The 19,458-nt window shown below is 47.7% G+C and overlaps 1 protein-coding gene across 5 annotated transcripts in view; it reads right to left on the reverse strand.

Moving 5' to 3' along the window:
* Nucleotides 1-19,458, reverse strand: part of UNC13B (unc-13 homolog B) — a 2,660,654-nt gene that overhangs the window by 113,670 nt on the left and 2,527,526 nt on the right. For 3 of the 5 annotated variants that reach the window (XM_085628129.1, XM_085628127.1, XM_085628126.1), the window contains 2 exons: nucleotides 14,504-14,560; nucleotides 11,854-11,934 (listed from right to left, as the gene is read on the reverse strand). In XM_085628129.1, coding sequence (XP_085484255.1) covers nucleotides 11,854-11,934; nucleotides 14,504-14,560 — 138 coding nt within the window. The remainder of the gene's footprint in view (nucleotides 1-11,853; nucleotides 11,935-14,503; nucleotides 14,561-19,458) is intronic. The other 2 variants (XM_085628130.1, XM_085628128.1) reach the window with 1 other exon arrangement.

A 19,458-nucleotide genomic window follows, 5' to 3' on the forward strand; every position in this document is an offset into this window, starting at 1 on the left:
CTGAAATCCAACAAATCAGAGAAGGCTGAACAGCGTGGACAGCAACCGGGGAACCTACTATACACGTTTGTGATAGAGGTGTAGGAAAATAAGGCACAGAACCTTGCAAAAGTTATGGCAACCCGGACAAGAGCCGGGAGACTGCTGAATCCACGTGGGGATCAAAAAGGTCCACACCATTAAACGGTAGATCTCTGAGGGCATCCTAAACATTATCTGGGAAACGACTGTCGCACAGCCGTACATGGAGGCGCAAAGCCACAGATCGAGCAATAGCTTGTCCCACAGAGTCAGTGGCATCAAGGGAAGAATGGAGCGAAAATTGCGCCATTCCCCTGCCATCAAGCAGAAGCCGAAGCAAATGTGACCGCGGCTCCTCTGGAATAGAAGGGAGAAGGTTCTCGACCAAGTCCCAAAGGGTCGAGGATGAATGCGCGAACACACATGCAGTATTCAATGAGTGGATACCCACACTGGTAGAGGCAAAAATTTGGCGCGCACACGCATCCAGCCACCGAGACTCCCTAGTGGGAGGTAATAATGGCAAGGCGGATGAAGACTGCAAGTTAAAGGCCGCCTGAAGAACGAGTTCCTGAGCCATAGGGTGAGTGGACAGGCAGAGTGGAACACCTGGAGCAGGACAGTGCCTACGAGCAATAGCCCGATCAACAGGGTCACCAGAAGAGGGCCTTGCCCACGTGCCACGCAAAATGTCAAATAAAGAGCTGCCAAATGGCAGCAAAGGCTCCACCTCAATAGGCACCATATGGAGCAGATCCATTAAGGGATCAGACAGCAGGGGGACCACAGGAGGCTGAAAACCAAGAATAGCAGCCGCCCTGTGAATGACACGCGCGTAAGCAGCACCAACTTCAGTTGCCATCCTGCTAGGCGACAATAAGCCGCTGGTAGGAGACGGTTGAAGACTAAGTCGTCCACTGGACAACAAAAGTGAAGGAGCCGGAGACTGACCTGAAGTCCAGGCAACACAAGGCACTTGCACCATGGGCCCCCGATCTGGGGAATCCAGAGAAGCAGCAACCTCTTGAGAAGGAGGCGTTGTTGCCGGCACCGGCGTCGATCGACACAGTGTAGAGGTCGCAGCGATGTCCGAGGAGTCAGGAGGAGCAGCAACCTCCTGAGGAAGCTTGGACGGTGGCACAGGCGTCGATCGACGCCAGGTTGGAGTCGTCTGGTTGTCGATGACCTCCAGAGTGGACTCAACCTGGATGCCGTCCTGCGTCGATCCCACTGCAAAATAGGCCCATTTGGTCAAGTCGGGCGTCAAGCCGGGCGGCGGGGCCGGCGCCGCCTCCCATGTCAGCGCAGGAAGCTGCTCAGGGCTATGCAAAGACTGATGGGGTATGCTGGACAGGTGACTGGGAGGACCCACTGGGCCGTAATCCGTCGGCGTCGTATCGTCTCCGGAACCAGAGTCGATGCACACAGCCGGCGCCGAGGTAGAATCTGCCTGCGAGGACCCACCTCCACCTGTTTGGGACCCGAAGGCGCTCCAGGGAGAGGTGGGGACCCAAAGTACAACTGGAGTGCAATAGAATAAGCCTCCATACGGGCACGCGTCGCTCCAACCCCCGGAAAAGGAGGGTATAGAGAAAGCGACTGCCGGGCACCCTTACCTGGCATAGAGCGAGAGGAGCGGGCGCCAGCAGTACCCGATTGGAAGGAGGACCTCCGTGCTTGTTGCTTGTGCTTGCGCTTACCTTCCCTCTAACGACGTTCGCGGGAACGGCCTCTGGACTGAGCCCGATCCGGAGGGGAAGAGCGGCGACGCAAAGGTGCTGGATCGGACAGCCGTGCGGCCAGCAGTTTCATACGGCGCTCTCTGAGGGATTTGTGCTTCATCCTGACAGGCGTCGCACTCTTTGGAATCGTGGTGCACGCTGAGGCACCACATACAGATGAGATGCGGGTCAGTGCCAGACATCTGATGCGCACAGGCTTCACAAGCCTTAAAACCCGAAGGCATTGCAACCTGTTCCGGCGACACTGAAGGTGTCGAAAAAAGGCCTAAAAACCAGGCCAAGGAACTGCTGGTTTTCAAGGATCCGCATTGGGTTGCGGAGAAGGAGAAAACTGACGTCAGCTGGCTGGGAGGGGCATATATGGCTCCGTGGATGACATCAGGGCGGAGCTGTGCAGCGCTGCCCCTGCGCGCAGAGGTGCTTCCGCAGAAAGTTTTCCGGATCCAGTGTAACGCCTGGGGATATTCTAAGTTAAGGAATCTGCGGCTAGACGTCTCTATCAGATGGAGATTTTAGGTGATATTTTAAAAGTTAGGGCTAGCGCTATTAGAGCAAGTCGGAGACCTCAAAATACTCGTTATAGAAGCATGGCACGCCATCTCCCAGTTTTGATGTTCTATCAAAATGTTTAATAAGATAGCCAGACTTAGAAGCTAGTGATATTTATGGAGCAAAGTCATCTTTTAGCCATGTCTCTGTTTTGAAAAACAGGTCTAATATGGGCTGTTCAATATTACAGTGAACTTCAGAGTAGTGTTTAAATAAAGACCGCACATTGAGAAGTGCAAATTTAAAAGATGGAATGGTGATCGTTGGACAATGACACAGGCATTGAGCTGAGAATAGTGGCTCCGGGCACTGTCTTTTTGACACAAACTGGCAAACAGACACATGGACATGAAGATGTTGGCCCTGTTACAAGGACACTGCTATTTGGACAATGATGTGGGGACACTGATATATGGACCTTGTGACTGGCATTGGCAGATACACATCGACACTGACTTTGGTACATGGAGATACAGAGAGACAGTGTCACTGAGAAGGGCACGTAAAGGTAAACAAGGTCACTGGCACAAGAGGCCACAGAGATATTAATGCAAGGATACAAAGACTAGGCCTGTGAGATTGACTGAGGGACTATGGCTACTCTGTTCAGGGGCATAAGAAAAAACAAATCTATTGTCCAAACATTGTTCTTTAACAGCCCTTAGCACCAAGCAGGCATAACATTGGTATTGCTGTTTATCAGCAATACTGCCTAAGTGTAAGAAAATGCCTCTCTTTGTATGATCACCCCCAATGTTTTGGACTGATGCAGCTGTTTTTTCAGACTCTGACGGTGCACTGAGTCCTGCCAAACAGGTTTCAGTGCCAGCGCTCTGACCTAAAAATGTTATTCTGATTGGTTTACCCACAACTGGCATAGGTTAACTTACTTATACGTCCCCATTATTTAGTACCAGAGGCACCCAGAGCTTGTACATTAAAGTGTCCCGCATAGACTGCAGCATGTATTGTGCCACCAAGAGTGTGACAAAGCAAAGCTGACATTGCTGATCTGGCAGAGCAGTTTTCGAACCACTAATATCAACATTTTACATTTAAAATAATGGCAAAGTCCGGACCTTCCTTTTCATAGATATAAGTCACACCTCTAGCAGGTCTATCAAGCCTTAAGGTAGGCTGCTATATTTTAAAAAATGTGGGACATGTGGTTTACGTGTTCTTACAGTAAAAACCCAAAATTGCTGTTTTTACTGTAGAAAGGCTAGTAATCCCATTGGCAAGTACGGCGTTACACGCTGACCACTCAGTTGTGCTAAATTCTGAATGGGACTATTAAAGTTGAAACTTTGAGGTATCAAAAGAATCTGTGCATTAAACCTGGCGTGATGCTGAAGTCACATTTAACAACACCCATAAGTAAATGGCAACTTTAGAAAATTGACATTCTGGTGCCCAAAGTTTTCCAGTGACCATTAACAGTTGCTGGCCATAAGACAGCCCTCCGCCGTCATAGAGGGAGGTGTGAATGACTCTCAGGAAGGAACACAAAGGGCCTGCCATTGGAAGAGGTGTTACTTGTCCCAGGCAGGACAACCAAAAAGGGTGTGAGCCCAAAAGGCGAGCTTCAAAGTGGAAGCTGCTTTTGAAAAGCAGATGGTGGAAATGTTAGAGGGACAGCTCTTTTGTTCTGGTAGACTTGTTGGCATAGAGTACAACCTGTCTACTAAACTGGTAGAAACCAGTTTTCCCACAGGGTAGGGTACAGAGCTCCACACACCGAGAGAGGGGTCCTCCCATCTTAGGAGTGGCAGAATGTTGCATAGCTAGATGGAACACTTTGCAGGAAGCGGTCATCAGGCATGTGGGGACCTGGTAACCCATTGTCTAGTAGTCGCCGCATCCCCCAATGGCAAATTCTGGGCATAAAAGTGCCACCCTTGGCATCACGACTTCAGCTCACATCTGTATTGAAGAGTGGACCGGAGGAGGACTGCCCTGCTGTTCCCTGAACCGATCAAAGTAAGGTTGCACCAAGCCTGGACCGCACCTGCTGATCCTTGGGCTAGCAAAGAGAGGTCTGTGCCTGTGGTGTCCTGCTCAAACAAAAGTTGTCCCAGAACTCAGAACGAAGGAGTGGCTCTGAGAGTCAGTTAGCTGACTTCTTGTTATAGCTACAGGGCCACGAAATGTTAAGAAGCCTGCCTTAGTGAGTTGGTAGCAAAGACTGCCTGACCGACAAAGTGCAGCCTGAGAGACCAAGTCCCAACCCTCAAATGTAGCACCCGAGTCTGCTGGACCTAGGAGAGTCATCGAGTGCAGTTTGGTCACCTTAGTCGGGAGTTATCACCAGTTAAAGGGAACCATTGGTTTTGCTGTAAGTGGAGACAAATTGCAATTGGGTTTTCGCTGGACTTCAACTGAACTCCAGTGTGACATCGACCCCATGACCATTGTCACCCCACTGTGAACTTGGATCAAGGAGTAGCCCCAGGAAGGCCCTTGCCACCAAATCTGCATCCTTCAGCATCCTGTATCTTTTGCACCAGGACCACTCAACTGAAATCTATGGCATCCAGAGAACCTGAAACTGGACTGGATACTGCGAGGTAAATGCCCAACCAAGCCACATTGGCCCCTTTGACTCACTCCCTTTCGGAGTTGGCTGTCCAAAGCGGGCTGGAGTAGTCTAACTTTACAACATTTTTCAAAGTAACAGCTAAATATGGCTGCTGCCAATGCTTGTGTGCTATTTGAATGAAAAGCAGTGATTTACTATTTGCTTATTAATTTATATCTCCTGAACCCTCTGGTGAATTTTGCGAATCCTGGTGTCTAAAACATTAGTAAAAATTAGACCAATTTTTATAAATTGGTGTCGGATTTCTGACTGTTCTAGTACTTATAAATGCTTTGCACTATTGCCTTGGACAAAGCCTGAATGCTTGAAGTCATAGCTACCCAGGGTTGAGCCAAGGTTTTGCAAACAAGCCTAACCATATCATATTATAAACCACTTTCCTCTCACTAAGTTTTATTGTTTAGCCAATAAAGTAGCTTACCATTGTCCAAATTAAATAATTCCCCAGCCCTGCCAAATTTAACCAGAACTCTGCCTCAGCCAATGCACATCCGCAGAATTCATCTTTACAGTTTACAGCACTTTCATCGATGCTAAACTGTTCTGTCAATGTTTCCCCATATTTGTCTTTCACCTTTGGCATCCCTTCCTGTCTTTTGGTCTGCGTCAAAGTCTAATAGTGAAAAATAAGTCAGGGGCCCCAAAACAAAGCTTAGGTGCCCAGCACCTCGAATCATCCATACAAATAAAACACTGCCCCAATCTGGAATGATGGCAGGGCATCTGCTTGGCTGGTTCTAGCTCTTTTTGACTAGTGGAAATGGGTATACTGGCACACTCACTTGCTGAGCTGTGCCCATGTTCCCCCAACGGCTTATTCTTAGCTTGTCTTTCAGTTCTGGTCTCTGTTTCATTGAGGTCTCTCCTGCAAGAGTTGTATGCAGTTAGCTCAGTGCTGTCGGACAGTGGGATACAACTTTGTGTGCATTGTGTCTGCGTACTCATATGTATGACAATTAACCCTGGGTGGAGTAAAGCTACGCGAAGTGCAAACAAAACTCTGTTGCACTACGCGGAGCTCCGCAAGCGGCAGAATACGGTAGAAAAGTGCAGTTCCCGTTGATTGCACATGCCGGACGCTTTTCCCCACTGTGCAATCATTGAGAACAGCACCATGCACAGCACAAGCTTACCTTTTCTGCCGCTTGAGTAGATTTTTACTCGAGCGGCAGCTTTCTCAACACGAGCAGGCAGTTTCTCAATGTGAGCGGTTGCGAGCATAAGCACCCACTCACAATGAGAAACCAGACCCCCCCCCCCCGCGTTGAGAAATCTCGCCGGGAGGTTTATTTTCCACACTCACGCTCGCCAACTTGATGTTGGTGATCGCAAACGAGGAAAAATCTCGCCTGGAGGTCGCTTTTCCTCGCTCGCCAACTTGACGTTGGTGAATGAGAGGGTGGAAAAAAACTCAGCTCCGCTGTGCGAAGCAGAATTTTTCGGAACCCCGCGAGCTCCGCGTAACGCGGGAAACTCCGCAAACTCCGTGAGCGGAGCGGAGTTCACTACCCAGATTTAATGACAATGTGTTTAGAACTGCCTTTAAAACCCACTCAGTTATTCTATTGTCAATAATTGTTATTAACCTCTTGAGTGCCCATGACGAGATGGTCTCGTCATGGGCCGCGGTTGCGCTGTGCCCATGACGAGACTATCTCGTCATGAGCCCCGCCCGCTAATGAAACGCCCGGCACAGGGCGTGGAAAGGGCGGGGCACTCAAGGGGTTAAAATGTGTCTGCAAATGCAGCATGTGACACACATTTCCCCAAAGGTGCTTTGATGGAGAATACACAACCACATGTATATTTCCTGAAAGGCTCTCACTGTGCTTTTAAAAGCATAATTTCCTCTTACTTATCACATATAGCTGTCAAGGAAAAATTTGTAAAAAAAATACGACCAAATGTACTACGTTCTTTAAAATCTCAGTATATTGTGTTGTTTTAAAGCTAGAGTTGTATCGCTCTCCACCCGAGACCACTTTTATGCTATAGTTATCGTCTGAGGCCTAGCCCCCAAAACATCCCTCATGGAGATGCTATTCTGGCTAAGGGCCAGAATAGCATCTCCATGAGGGATGGCTGGACATCACTTGAAAAAACGGTGGGCCTCAGCCAAGCGTCGCGGTGAATGGTAACACTGGTGCAAATGGCCAGTCCTATTGAATCGGTGGTGTCCAAGTAATGATGAATTGTGAGTGGGCTGTGTCACGACTGTCCTGTTCTGGGCCAGGACAGGTTAGAGATCTTCAGGAACACCTGAGAGGACTTGAACCACCGAATCCCAAATGGCATGGGTATAGTGCCCCAGTAGAAAGCTGGCATTTCCAGACTGTAGCACCAAGCTGGTAGAGAAGACGACACATTTTCCGAATGTCTCCATCCATTCTATCTATCTGGGAGGGGTAGTTTGGAACGTGTTTCAGGGGAGGGGTGCAGAGATAAAAAAATGCTGGGTCGCCGGGTCAGGTCAGCAGTATTGTGCAATCTGACAGTTGACTAGGGGGCCAAAGTAAATGTGGACCATGCCCCCAAGAAAGTGTCCGTAAGGGTCTTGTTAAGTTGGGCTCAGTGGAGGTTGCCCGGCTGAATTATTTCCGTAAGATCATTGGTATTGACGTCCAAGGTAAGGAACTGGAGGTGAAGGACTTTGGCTGTCTTAAACATGACCATGGTGTAGAAAGCCCTCTCTTCCACGGCAGGACAAGAGGGTGAGAGGATCTCCAACTTAGGGGAGGTGTCAAGGCTACTAATTTCTTGCAACTGGTTGTACCAATTCTCCCCATGGTATGGCTGGTGAGTCTCATCACCCGCGTTCTAATGGTTTTCCAAATCTGTGCCAAACAAGGGGTACAGAGTATGTGTTCTCCCATGTGAAGGTTCTTGCTTGTGGAAGAAGTGGTGTCTTGACAGAGGCCGGGCGTGGGCATCGGTGGATGTCTAAGCGGTGCCGTCTCAGAGTCAGAGAGTACGTCCTGTACCTCGTCCTCTTGTGTTGATAAAGTCAGCGTTAAAGTTCCGGGAGTGGAGATGAAACTGGAGCAGGAGGCAGCCACGTTGAGGCTCGGAGGATCCAACTGGTGCTGAGGGCGTACCTGTCGGCTGTATTCCATATGGAGGGCCTCTTGATCTGAGGGGCCTAAAGGCGCACCAGAGGGAGTCAACGAGGATCTTTAGAGTCTACAAATGGCCTTCGATCTACTTTGGTGCAGCAGAGGGCCCCAGAAACTAAGGTTATGCCAGAACAAGTTGCGGAATAGGCTCCCAAGTTGAACGATTTCAGGATGAGAACTGATGTCGAAGAGCTGGGGTCATGCCATATTAATGGCTTTGTAACATCACATCTGGGGAGGCACCAACGTTAAATTGGTGTCTTGGTGCCACCCACTGGGCCAGAAGAAATATTTAAGCTTTCTGAATGCAGTCTGGAGCCTGAGGGAGATTCATATGGTGAGGAATCAGCTGGTAAAAGTATCCAGCAGAAAGGGCACTTTCAAAGAGGGCACTATGAAATACAGACACTTGTCCTATGATTTACCTGGGTTCATCAGTGTGGGAAGCAAACTAGTCCTCGCCCCTGCATTGAGTGGTGAGAGCCATGTTAGAGAAGCCGTGTGAGACAAGAGAACTAGAGGACAAAGCCTTAGACTAATAGATTGACTTCATCCAGGAAGGAGAGATGACCTCTAGAGGGCTGACTGACCACCTGTCAACCACACTGTAATTTAGTGAGGTACTGCGTATACTAGTGAACTACTAATTTAAGTGCCTGAATGATAGATAACTATCTGAAATGGTTCTTTGCATTACACGTCTCTAACAGTAAGTAACTATTCCGCTCAAGAGGAACTTGTTAACAGGGGTTAACTTAGGATAAGCAGTCTTGTGTGAAGCAATCTATACATGTAGGCGTTTGAAACAGAGAAAGAACTGGAGCTGGTTTTGCTCTGATGGTTCTGACTGATCCCAGTCTGCAACTGTGATGGAACCTGTGACCCCCTCTCTGCTCTTTTCTTAAAAGTAGAATGGCGCTATTAATTTTGTTTGCAGATACTCCTGCAGGTGCCATCTGAGAGAGGGAAGAAAAGCTTTCCATGATGATTCTCCGAAAGATGCTGACCTCATACAAAGACTGCTTATTTCTAATAACTGTATTAGGTGGTGTGCCCCTAGGTCAGTGGCGGTAGGAGCTATGTAGAAGGCTGCCCCAATATCTTCTTCATAAGCAATTAGTAATGCTGCAATATGTATAAGGATACAAAATGAGTATGTGCAAAAAGAAGATCTCATAGCAACAGGGAAATCGAAAGCTGCATGTACTAAAGGCCCCGAACCTTCAGAGTTGTAAGGAAGGCACTGAATTAAGGCATCATGCTACCATTTAAAACTTTATGCCAAGTAACCCAACTGGTACTGCCTGATAAGATCCATTCAAGCAGACTTTCTTTGGGTGATGCTTTGGAGAGAGTGCTTGGCTATGACTGTCTTGGTGAGAGTGCTTTGCTAGGACTGCCTTGGGGAGAGTGCCTTGCTATGACTGCCTTGCGGAGAGTGCCTTGCTATGACTGCCTAGCGGAGAGTGCCTTGCTATGACTGCCTTGGGGACAGTGCCTTGCTATGACTGCCTTGGGGACAGTGCCTTGCTATGACTGCCTTGGGGACAGTGCCTTGCTATGACTGCCTTGGGGACAGTGCCTTGCTATGACTGCCTTGGGGACAGTGCCTTGCTATGACTGCCTTGGGGACAGTGCCTTGCTATGACTGCCTTGGGGAGAGTGCCTTGCTACGTATGCCTTGGGGAGAGTGCTTTGCTACGACTGTCTTGGGGAGAGTGCCTTGCTATGACTGTCTTGGTGAGACTGCCTTGGGGACAGTGCCTTGCTAGGACTTGCTTGGGAACAGTGCCTTGCTATGACTGCCTTGGGGAGAGTGCCTTGCTATGACTGCCTTGGGGAGAGTGCCTTGCTTTGACTGCCTTGGGGAGAGTGCCTTGCTATGACTGCCTTGGGGAGAGTGCCTTGCTATGACTGCCTTGGGGAGAGTGCCTTGCTATGACTGCCTTAGGGACAGTGCCTTGCTATGACTGCCTTGGGGAGAGTGCCTTGCTATGACTGCCTTGGGGAGACTGCCTTGCTATGACTGCCTTGGGGAGAGTGCCTTGCTATGACTACCTTGGGAAGAGTGCCTTGCTATGACTGCCTTGCGGAGAGTGCCTTGCTATGACTGCCTTGCGGAGTGTGCCTTGCTATGACTACCTTGGGAAGAGTGCCTTGCTATGACTGCCTTGGGGAGAGTGCCTTGCTATGACTGCCTTGGGGAGAGTGCTTTGGTATGACTGCCTTGAGGAGAGTGCTTTGCTATGACTGCCTTGGGGAGAGTGCTTTGCTATGACTGCCTTGATGAGAGTGCCTTGCTATGACTGCCTTGGGGAGAGTTCTTTGCTATGACTGCCTTGGGGAGAGTGCCTTGCTATGACTGCCTTGGGGAGAGTGCTTTGCTAGGACCACCCTGGGAAGAGTGCCTTGCTATGACAACCTTGGGGAGAGTGCCTTGCTATGACTGCCTTGAGGAGAGTGCCTTGCTATGACTGCCTTGGGGAGAGTTCTTTGCTATGGCTGCCTTGGGGAGAGTGCCTTGCTATGACTGCCTTAGGGAGAGTGCTTTGCTAGGATTACCCTGGGAAGAGTGCCTTGCTATGACTATCTTGGGGAGAGTGCCTTGCTATGACTGCCTTGGGGAGAGTGCTTTGGTATGACTGCCTTGAGGAGAGTGCTTTGCTATGACTGCCTTGGTGACAGTGCCTTGCTATGACTGCCTTGGGGAGAGTGCTTTGCTAGGACTACCCTGGGAAGAGTGCCTTGCTATGACTACCTTGGGCAGAGTGCCTTGCTATGACTGCCTTGGGGAGAGTGCCTTGCTATGACTGCCTTGGGGAGAGTGCCTTGCTATGACTGCCTTGGGGAGAGTGCCTTGCTATGACTGCCTTGGGGAGAGTGCCTTGCTATGACTACCTTGGGGAGAGTGCCTTGCTATGACTGCCTTGCGGAGAGTGCCTTGCTATGACTGCCTTGCGGAGAGTGCCTTGCTATGACTGCCTAGCGGAGAGTGCCTTGCTATGACTGCCTTGGGGAGAGTGCCTTGCAATGACTGCCTTGGGGAGAGTGCTTTGGTATGACTGCCTTAAGGAGAGTGCTTTGCTATGACAGCCTTGGGGAGAGTGCTTTGCTATGACTGCCTTGATGAGAGTGCCTTGCTATGACTGCCTTGGGGAGAGTTCTTTGCTATGACTGCCTTGGGGAGAGTGCCTTGCTATGACTGCCTTGGGGAGAGTGCTTTGCTAGCACTACCCTGGGCAGAGTGCCTTGCTATGACTACCTTGGGGAGAGTGCCTTGCTATGACTGCCTTGAGGAGAGTGCCTTGCTATGACTGCCTTGGGGAGAGTTCTTTGCTATGACTGCCTTGGGGAGAGTGCCTTGCTATGACTGCCTTGGGGAGAGTGCTTTGCTAGGACTACCCTGGGAAGAGTGCCTTGCTATGATTATCTTGGGGAGAGTGCCTTGCTATGACTGCCTTGGGGACAGTGCTTTGCTATGACTGCCTTGGGGACAGTGCTTTGGTATGACTGCCTTGAGGAGAGTGCTTTGCTATGACTGCCTTGGGGAGAGTGCTTTGCTATGACTGCCTTGAGGAGAGTGCCTTGCTATGACCGCCTTGGGGAGAGTGCTTTGCTAGGACTACCCTGGGAAGAGTGCCTTGCTATGACTACCTTGGGGAGAGTGCCTTGCTATGACTGCCTTGGGGAGAGTGCCTTGCTATAACTACCTTGGGGAGAGTGCCTTGCTATGACTATGATGCAGATAGTGCCGATGGTCAACAGTTCCAGGTGCATGGGCCACAGTCGCTGATTACGCAGACGAGTAACAACGTGAGGGTAAACTTACTTTGATGGTGTCCAGGGCTAAGTCCATCACAGCACACTGCTTCGGCGTCAGGCTTCGAGTTTCCTCCCGCACCATGTGATCCTGAAACCCAAATCACAAGCATTAGCATCAGCTTCACAGTGGAAAGAAAGAGCATGTTGCAAGGCTAGTGTCTGGGGGTTATGAGGTTAAGGGTAGCATGCAGAGACCGGAGCAGTGGAAACAAGCAGACTCACAAAGTGTACCGACAACACGTGTTTGCTCAGTTCAAAGGTATCTCTGTGTAGACTGCTGTACTCTTGAGCACATCTGTAACTGTTTCAAACTGTGAAAACCTATTTATCATCATGTCAGATTTCATACAGCACTCTGGGATTTGGCCGCTTGTCTTCAGATGATGAGCACTTTCTGGTAGGCAGGTGAAGCGGGCAGGTGAAGTGGGCAGCTCGGGCTGGTCATAGATTTGCCACAGCGATCAGTGGAACATGGATGAAATGTGACTTACCTTCCAGTGCTATGACAGTCATCACCAGGAATTCTATAAAAATTCATACACACATAAATGTTTTCCACGTGATGATGTATTCACTCCCTTGCCAGCTAGTCACTATAAAACCTTTGAATTTGGAGCAGCTCTCTAAGGTATGCACTAGGCGACAGAGGAGGAGGTAATGAAGATTCCCTCAGACCAACCTTACAGGTAATCTGAGTCACTGAGCAGGTCTGGCTCTTACCCTGGACTAATCCTACGGACAGTAGGTCTGCTTTGATAGGAAGCCATATTTAAGCTATAGAAGCAGCTAGGGAGGAAGGAAAGCACACGTCCTCTAGACAAGTACTTCGAATTCTCTGGGGTAAAGGACCTCAAGGGTTTCTTTTTGAAACTGTCTTCATAATGAGACTCCCAGTTTGGTGCTCGGTCAGAGGACCATAGATGTTTAGTGTCCCAGCCTCCACAATCGGCAACAGAGGATAAAGTGCACGGCAGAAATCTTGGCAGAGACGGCTGTTTGAGACCCTCTACACTCTGCATGGCAGTGGTTGTGAGTGCCACTTGCGCATATAGCTATAATTTATTGCCCACAAGCACTTTTTGCAAGCATCTGTGCAAATACAGTGGGTACTGCAGACCGCTCGTTCGTCAAACCAAAACTGACACATGTGGTCAGGTACAGAGGACTGACACGTTCTTATCCTTATAAAGATGTTCTCCCCTCACAGAGCAAGCACCGAGCAATGGGATGGAAAAGGAGCATCACCCTTCAGCTCAAAAGATTGACTAAAACCTTGATTGTGCTAAAGAACACAGCTATTTAATATTATGTAATACAGAAAAAGGAGGCACACTTCAACTAACATGTATTCTACTTGGCTCTGTAAGAGATAGGAGCTGAAAATCTGTATTCACACAAAATACACATCTTCTGATATAAATGAGAAGATATGTGTATTAGTAAATGACAAAACAATGGGATAATGTAAGGTTGATACAGGAGTTTAATGCCGAGATAAGCACAAAAATCACTAAACTGAGCAACAATAAAGACAACTGCTCAAGAGTAAGTGCCACCATAGCTATCCTACACTGTGTAGTGTGGCTGATCTCAGCAGACTGCCAAAGGGAATCACTAAGAGTTTATTCAGACACTGGGGTGGCCAACATGTTATTTTCAGTTAATTCACTGTTGTTCTATACCCAAGTAGCCTAGTTGCTCACATCAGGATAAAGTGCTTTATGATACCCGCAATTATTCTGAAAGCGGGCGAGAACTACAGTATAATTATCAAAAGGAGTGAATATGTCTCCGAGGAAGGTCTATCAGTCTAGAAGCAACACATCTACGAAGAAGGCATGATATGGAATGGACACTGATACCGGCGTTTTGGAGCTGCTGTGAAATGCTTGAGTCTATTCTGGGGTCTCATAGGATTTGCTACAGAATGTGCTGCTTTACGAATATGGTGCATTCCCACACTCAATCACTATAGTTAAAGGAAATGTGTACTGGAGCACAATGCTAAGGGGACTGGACCCTGAAAGGTCACACTTTGCATATTCAAAATTCGTAGGTGACATAGACCAAGACCTGGTCGCCCTTAGCTAAGACCAGCCACATTGAAACAAACCTGCATTCTTCATTAGGAGCAGATTTGTAACATGAAAATAAACTAACGGATTAGCGGACATGGTATGGATAGTCCTGCACAGTGAAGCCCACCTCACAGAGCCCAGTGGACTATGTGTCGGATTCCATCCCAGCAAGGCAAGTAAGGGAACTCCATCTGCTACAGCAGCAGCTTGCACACCTGAAAATTTGGTTATCACGTCAAAAATATTGCAGCCATAACCATCAGGCCATCCATGTAGAGTAAATAGATTTTGTTCTTAGTTTGTCAATTTGTACCTTTCTTGGCCATGGTTTCTTGGAAGCTAGAACCTAGAAAACGGATGTGGTCTCAGAGAAAGAGCTACACAGAGCATGCAACACCTGCAGCCATCCCAAATGTATGTTAGTAGCATGCGGTGTACATGACGTTCACAGTACCTGCTTGAAAGATGCAAACAGAAGGAGCAGCTACGCATCACTATGGTACTACGATAGACAAGAAAGATACAAAGCAGTCACAGGCAGGACAGCAGCAGTAGCAGCAGCAGCAACAGCAGCAGTACCTTCAGTTTGGATAACTGTCCAAGCTCCTTAGCAGCAGTGAAAATTAATTGCGTGCCCTATGATTGCATGGAATAAAAAGGTGAAGAGACAAAAGCAAGAAGACATTCGATTACTGCCAAGCATTTAAGATCATCTGCTGTAAGCGAGCATAAGTAGAATTTCAAGATGGCTTCTTTCGGTGGCACTCGACAGCCTGGAGGGCAGAATCAACTCAGGCTTCAGCAGGACCAGTGAACATTGATTGGACACCACTCAGAAATATTGTGGCCCTGATTTACAAAGAGCCTCTGCACTTGGGGTGGAGGCTCCGCAGTCATAGTGGGATGTCCGCACTCATGGTGGAATCTCCCAAATTGTAGTGGGATCTCTGCACTCATGGTGGGATCTCCGCACTGCAGTTTCCCACTGAGGAGATCCCGTCACGTCTGCGGAGCCTCGGCCTGAGCACGGAACCTCCGCACTCGTGGTGGGATCTGCGCACTTGTGGGGGATCTCCGGACTCGTGACGGGATCTCCGCAGTTGTGGATGGATCACTGCACTCGTGGTGGGATCTCTTCACTCATGGTGGGAACTCCGCACAGCAGTTTCCCACTGCGGCGATCCGACCACGAGTGCAGAGATCCTGTTACATCTGTGGAGCCTCTGCCACAAGCACAGAAGCTCTGCACCCGTTGTGGTATCTCGACACTCATGGTGGTATCTCCGCACTTGTGGTGGGATATCAGCACTCGTGGTGGGATCTCGGTACTCATAGTGGGATCTTCGCACAGCAGTTTCCCACTGCGGCGATCCCACCATGATTACAGAGATCCCGTCATGTCTGTGGAGCATCCACCCTGAGCGTAGAGGCTCTTTGTCAATCCGGGCCGGTATGTCCATTTACTGCATGAACATTCGTTGTTTCTGGATCTGTCCCACGAGAACTGGTAGTGAGTATGCTTATCTTCATGAGGTTTACATTCTAGAATACATTTGTGTTCATCATTTATGTCGAACACCGGCCACCATACCCATGAGCGCCCAAGTCAAAAAAGAAACTAAACACTCATTTGTTACTAACGTTGGCACCTTAAAGTTGAAGAACTCATTATTATTTCCACTTTCAAAGACATTCATACCTTACATGAAACATTACCATTAAGATCAATGTGGTCACCCTGTTTCCCTCGGAACCTGGGTATCGATATGTAAAGCTACAAGTAATTCCATTGGGTAAGCACGGGGAGGTGCTTATTTAGAACCAAAACATTTATTCAAAACTACGTTCATCGTAGTAAACAATCATTACAAATTATTGGATGGGGGCACGCTGATGATCTTCATCTTTGTTGAGTGTGCATATGAAAAATGTTTGGTCATGCTCCATCCGGGCTCGGAGGAGTACATGAATTTTTTTTCGTTTGCTTTTTCGAGAAACTAGGGCTGTGGCTAGGCTGCTTTGTCCTGAGGAAGACCCTATCTGATGTATCTACATACACACGTATCCACAGGGTCGAAACGTTGACGCAAAACAGTCTCATGTCCAGGTTCACTATAGTTAGGAATCAGCAAGACAGTGCACATTATAGTGAAAGACCAGAGAAGGGCAGAGAATCTATGTTTTTGTCTTTTTTTGTGTTTGAAACTGAAACATAACTTATTTCACTTCTTGTCATTTCAGTCACATATTGAATTGTCTCTGTATTGTTGTCTTTATGGTTTACGTCTGACAGCCTGTATTTATTGACTTGGGGAAAAAAATGAATGTGAAAGATAGCAAATCAATTTAAAGATAGAAATAAATGTGTGTATTTTTGGTAAATTGTTGTAGGTGTGGTGCATTCAGGATTGTTTATTATGATGAACGTAGTTTTGAAGAAATGGTTCTATATAAGCATCTCCCAGTGCTTACCCAAAAGAACCACTTGTAGCTTTACATTACATGAAACATTAGCAAGATTTTAATATTAGTATTAAAGTAAACTGTCCTAGCTGTCAACTATAGGTACTCATAGCTTCTGTAGTCCACCAGAGGGCGAATCTGAACGAGAAAATCAAACATTAGAGCACTTCCACTTATGTTTAAAATAGAGCACTTACAGGCATGTTTCACATAGAACACTTCCACTTACAGGCATGTTTCACATAGAGCACTTACAGGCATGTTTCACATAGAGCACTTCCACTTACAGGCATGTTTCACATAGAGCACTTCCATTTATAGGTATGTTTCAAATAGAGCACTTACAGGCATGTTTCACATAGAGCACTTCCATTTATAGGTATGTTTCAAATAGAGCAGTTACAGGCATGTTTCACATAGAGCACTTCCACTTACAGGCATGTTTCACATAGAGCACTTCCACTTACAGGAATGTTTCACATAGAGCACTTCCACTCACAGGAACGTTTCACACAAAGCACTTACAGGCATGTTTCATTTACAGCACTTGCACTTATAGGTTGTTCTAGGGCAAATTTCCTTGTGAAATCGTTTTCATACCTATTTAAAGTACTACCAAAGCCATTGCATTATTACTCATTAACACACATTTTAAAAGTACTGCCATTTTGTATTGCGATGTACACTACTCATCTAGCCTGGCTGTTCAATTAAGCCTAGACTCATTTTGGAGCTGGTATAGACAAGAGAGAATTTAGCATTATATGCTCCAACAGCGCAGTCGACGAAGCGCTGGCCAGTTGCTTTGCAAAGGTACACTTTAAAATATTTTTACGGCTTGCTGTATTTCGCCATTAAAATATATTTGACTTCAGTGGGCCTCTCAGAGTATGGTTTTTCTTCCACATATATAAGCGACTGTGGTCATAATTTTGTTACATCATCTAGCTGCTCCTTGAAGTCTGTGTAGTACGCTGTAGCATAGCTTGTAAACAGCCATGTTTCTTAACAGGAAAGGGGACTTGAACCTAGGAAAATCAGGAAAGGCACACCTGTCAGAGTTCTGCAAAGCTCAAGCAAATTGTAATGTCCCACTAAGGCCCTCGTTACAAGTGGGCTCTAAATTCCAATGACAGCGGTTACCGGGAAAGCAGCTAAAATGTCAGTGTGAAAATCCAGAAGAAAGTGAGGATTTACCAGGGCAACTTGGCCCAGAAAAATTATACCCATGGAAACTCCTCATTCTAAGGGGACCCTGAGGGTCTAACTGGTCATATGATGAGGTTCTACATAGTCAACAGATATGGCGCAATTTTTTTTAAAAACAAGCAGATCACCCCTTAGACCACAGGCCAACATGGCAGTCAATAATCGCTAGAGCTAAACTGCCTTATTAACGTTGATAATCATGTTTAGCCTCTTTTTACAGGTGCTTAACCCATTGCAGTTATTTTTTTACCCAGTTGTTTTTATTTTCTCATGCTTCTGATATTTAATAAGCACATTTTTGCTCTTTTTACATGTACTTTTATCTTTGCTTTCAGCTCTCTAGCTATCATTGATTCTTGAGAGACACAGTAACTCTTGGTTAAGACCTGCTACAGTACCAGAGGAAGAGCCAAAATGAACTATAAAAGCCACCTCTGTTTTTGTGCTGTACTGAGGACTGCCTCTTCCTGCCTACTGTGCAGAGGTGGATTTGTCCAATGTGGTACTGCCCTTCACTCATATCAGTCCGGAACTTCCTAACACCCCATACCGCTTGGTACTCTTGCCGCAGAGGAGAAAGATACATGTTCTACACTTGTCAAATACTATGACCCAAAGAGTGAAGGAGGCTATACCAGGGAGAAGTCCATTCAACCACCTTCTGTCACTGCCACAAAAAGCAGGCATGACGTCCTCTGCATTGGCCTTAGAAAGGACCTAGTTCAGCCAGGTTGACTGCCCACCCTCTTTTGACACTGTCACACAGCAGAGAGGGTCGTACCCCATACTGTAACACAGCTCATACATTAAATAGGCAGCCACACAGCAGAGGGTCCGATACAACACTGTTCTCACACTGCCCACACACCCTCATATAACACTGCTACACAGCAGAGGAGTGGCATTGCCAGTGTGTCATAGGCCCTAGTTCATGGAAGGTAGTGGGACCCCTGATGTATTTGGCACTGTCACACAGCAGAGACACTCAAAAGGCTGCCCAGTCAGCCTCCTACAACACTGCTCAACAGCAGGGGATCCTAACCCAGTCTTCTCACAAGGCCTCACACACTAAAAAGGCTGCCAACCTATCCTACTATAACACTACCACACAGCAGTGGACCTTAACCCAGCCTCTCTTCACGTGGCAACACACAGTAAAAAAGGCTGCCCACTCAGCCTCTTATAACACTACCACACAGGAGAGTAAAAAGACTGACCACCCATCCTACTAAAACACTGCCACACAGCAGGGGATCCTAACACAGTCTCTTCTCACACTGCCACTCACAGTAAAAAGGCTGCCCACTCAGCCTCCTATAACACTGCTGCACAGTAGGGGATCCTAACACAGTCTCTTCTCACACTGCCACTCACTGTAAAAAGCCTGCCCACTCGGCCTCCTATAACACTGCCACACACCAGGGGATCCTAACACAGTCTCTTCTCACACTGCCACACACAGTAAAAAGCCTGCTCACTCAGCCTCCCATAGCCCCGAAACACAGCAGGGGATCCTAACACAGTCTCTTCTCACACTGCCGCACACAGTAAAAAGCTAGGACGACTGACATCAGAAGAGCCGTCCCGCATGCCCAGCTGATATAATATTGGGTGAACTTAAAGAAGGAGGCACATCCAAAGGAAGGTGCAGCAGAGGCACCAAAGTACTAAGGCGTAGAAACGGAGGAAGAATCGAAGAATTTCAGACCACACCCTCCGACTGGAAGGAAAGTAACCCTTGTCCAGAAGAGAGAATCGTTCAGTAGCTGAACACGAAGAAGGGAGCAGTGTAAAACCGGGGAACCACCCCAGTAAGTTGAACGCAAGAAGGGCCTTATTGGCAATGCCACATGCATCACTGA

This window comes from Triturus cristatus, chromosome 2_1 (genome assembly GCF_964204655.1).
Source record: "Triturus cristatus chromosome 2_1, aTriCri1.1, whole genome shotgun sequence".
Lineage (NCBI taxonomy): Eukaryota > Metazoa > Chordata > Amphibia > Caudata > Salamandridae > Triturus > Triturus cristatus.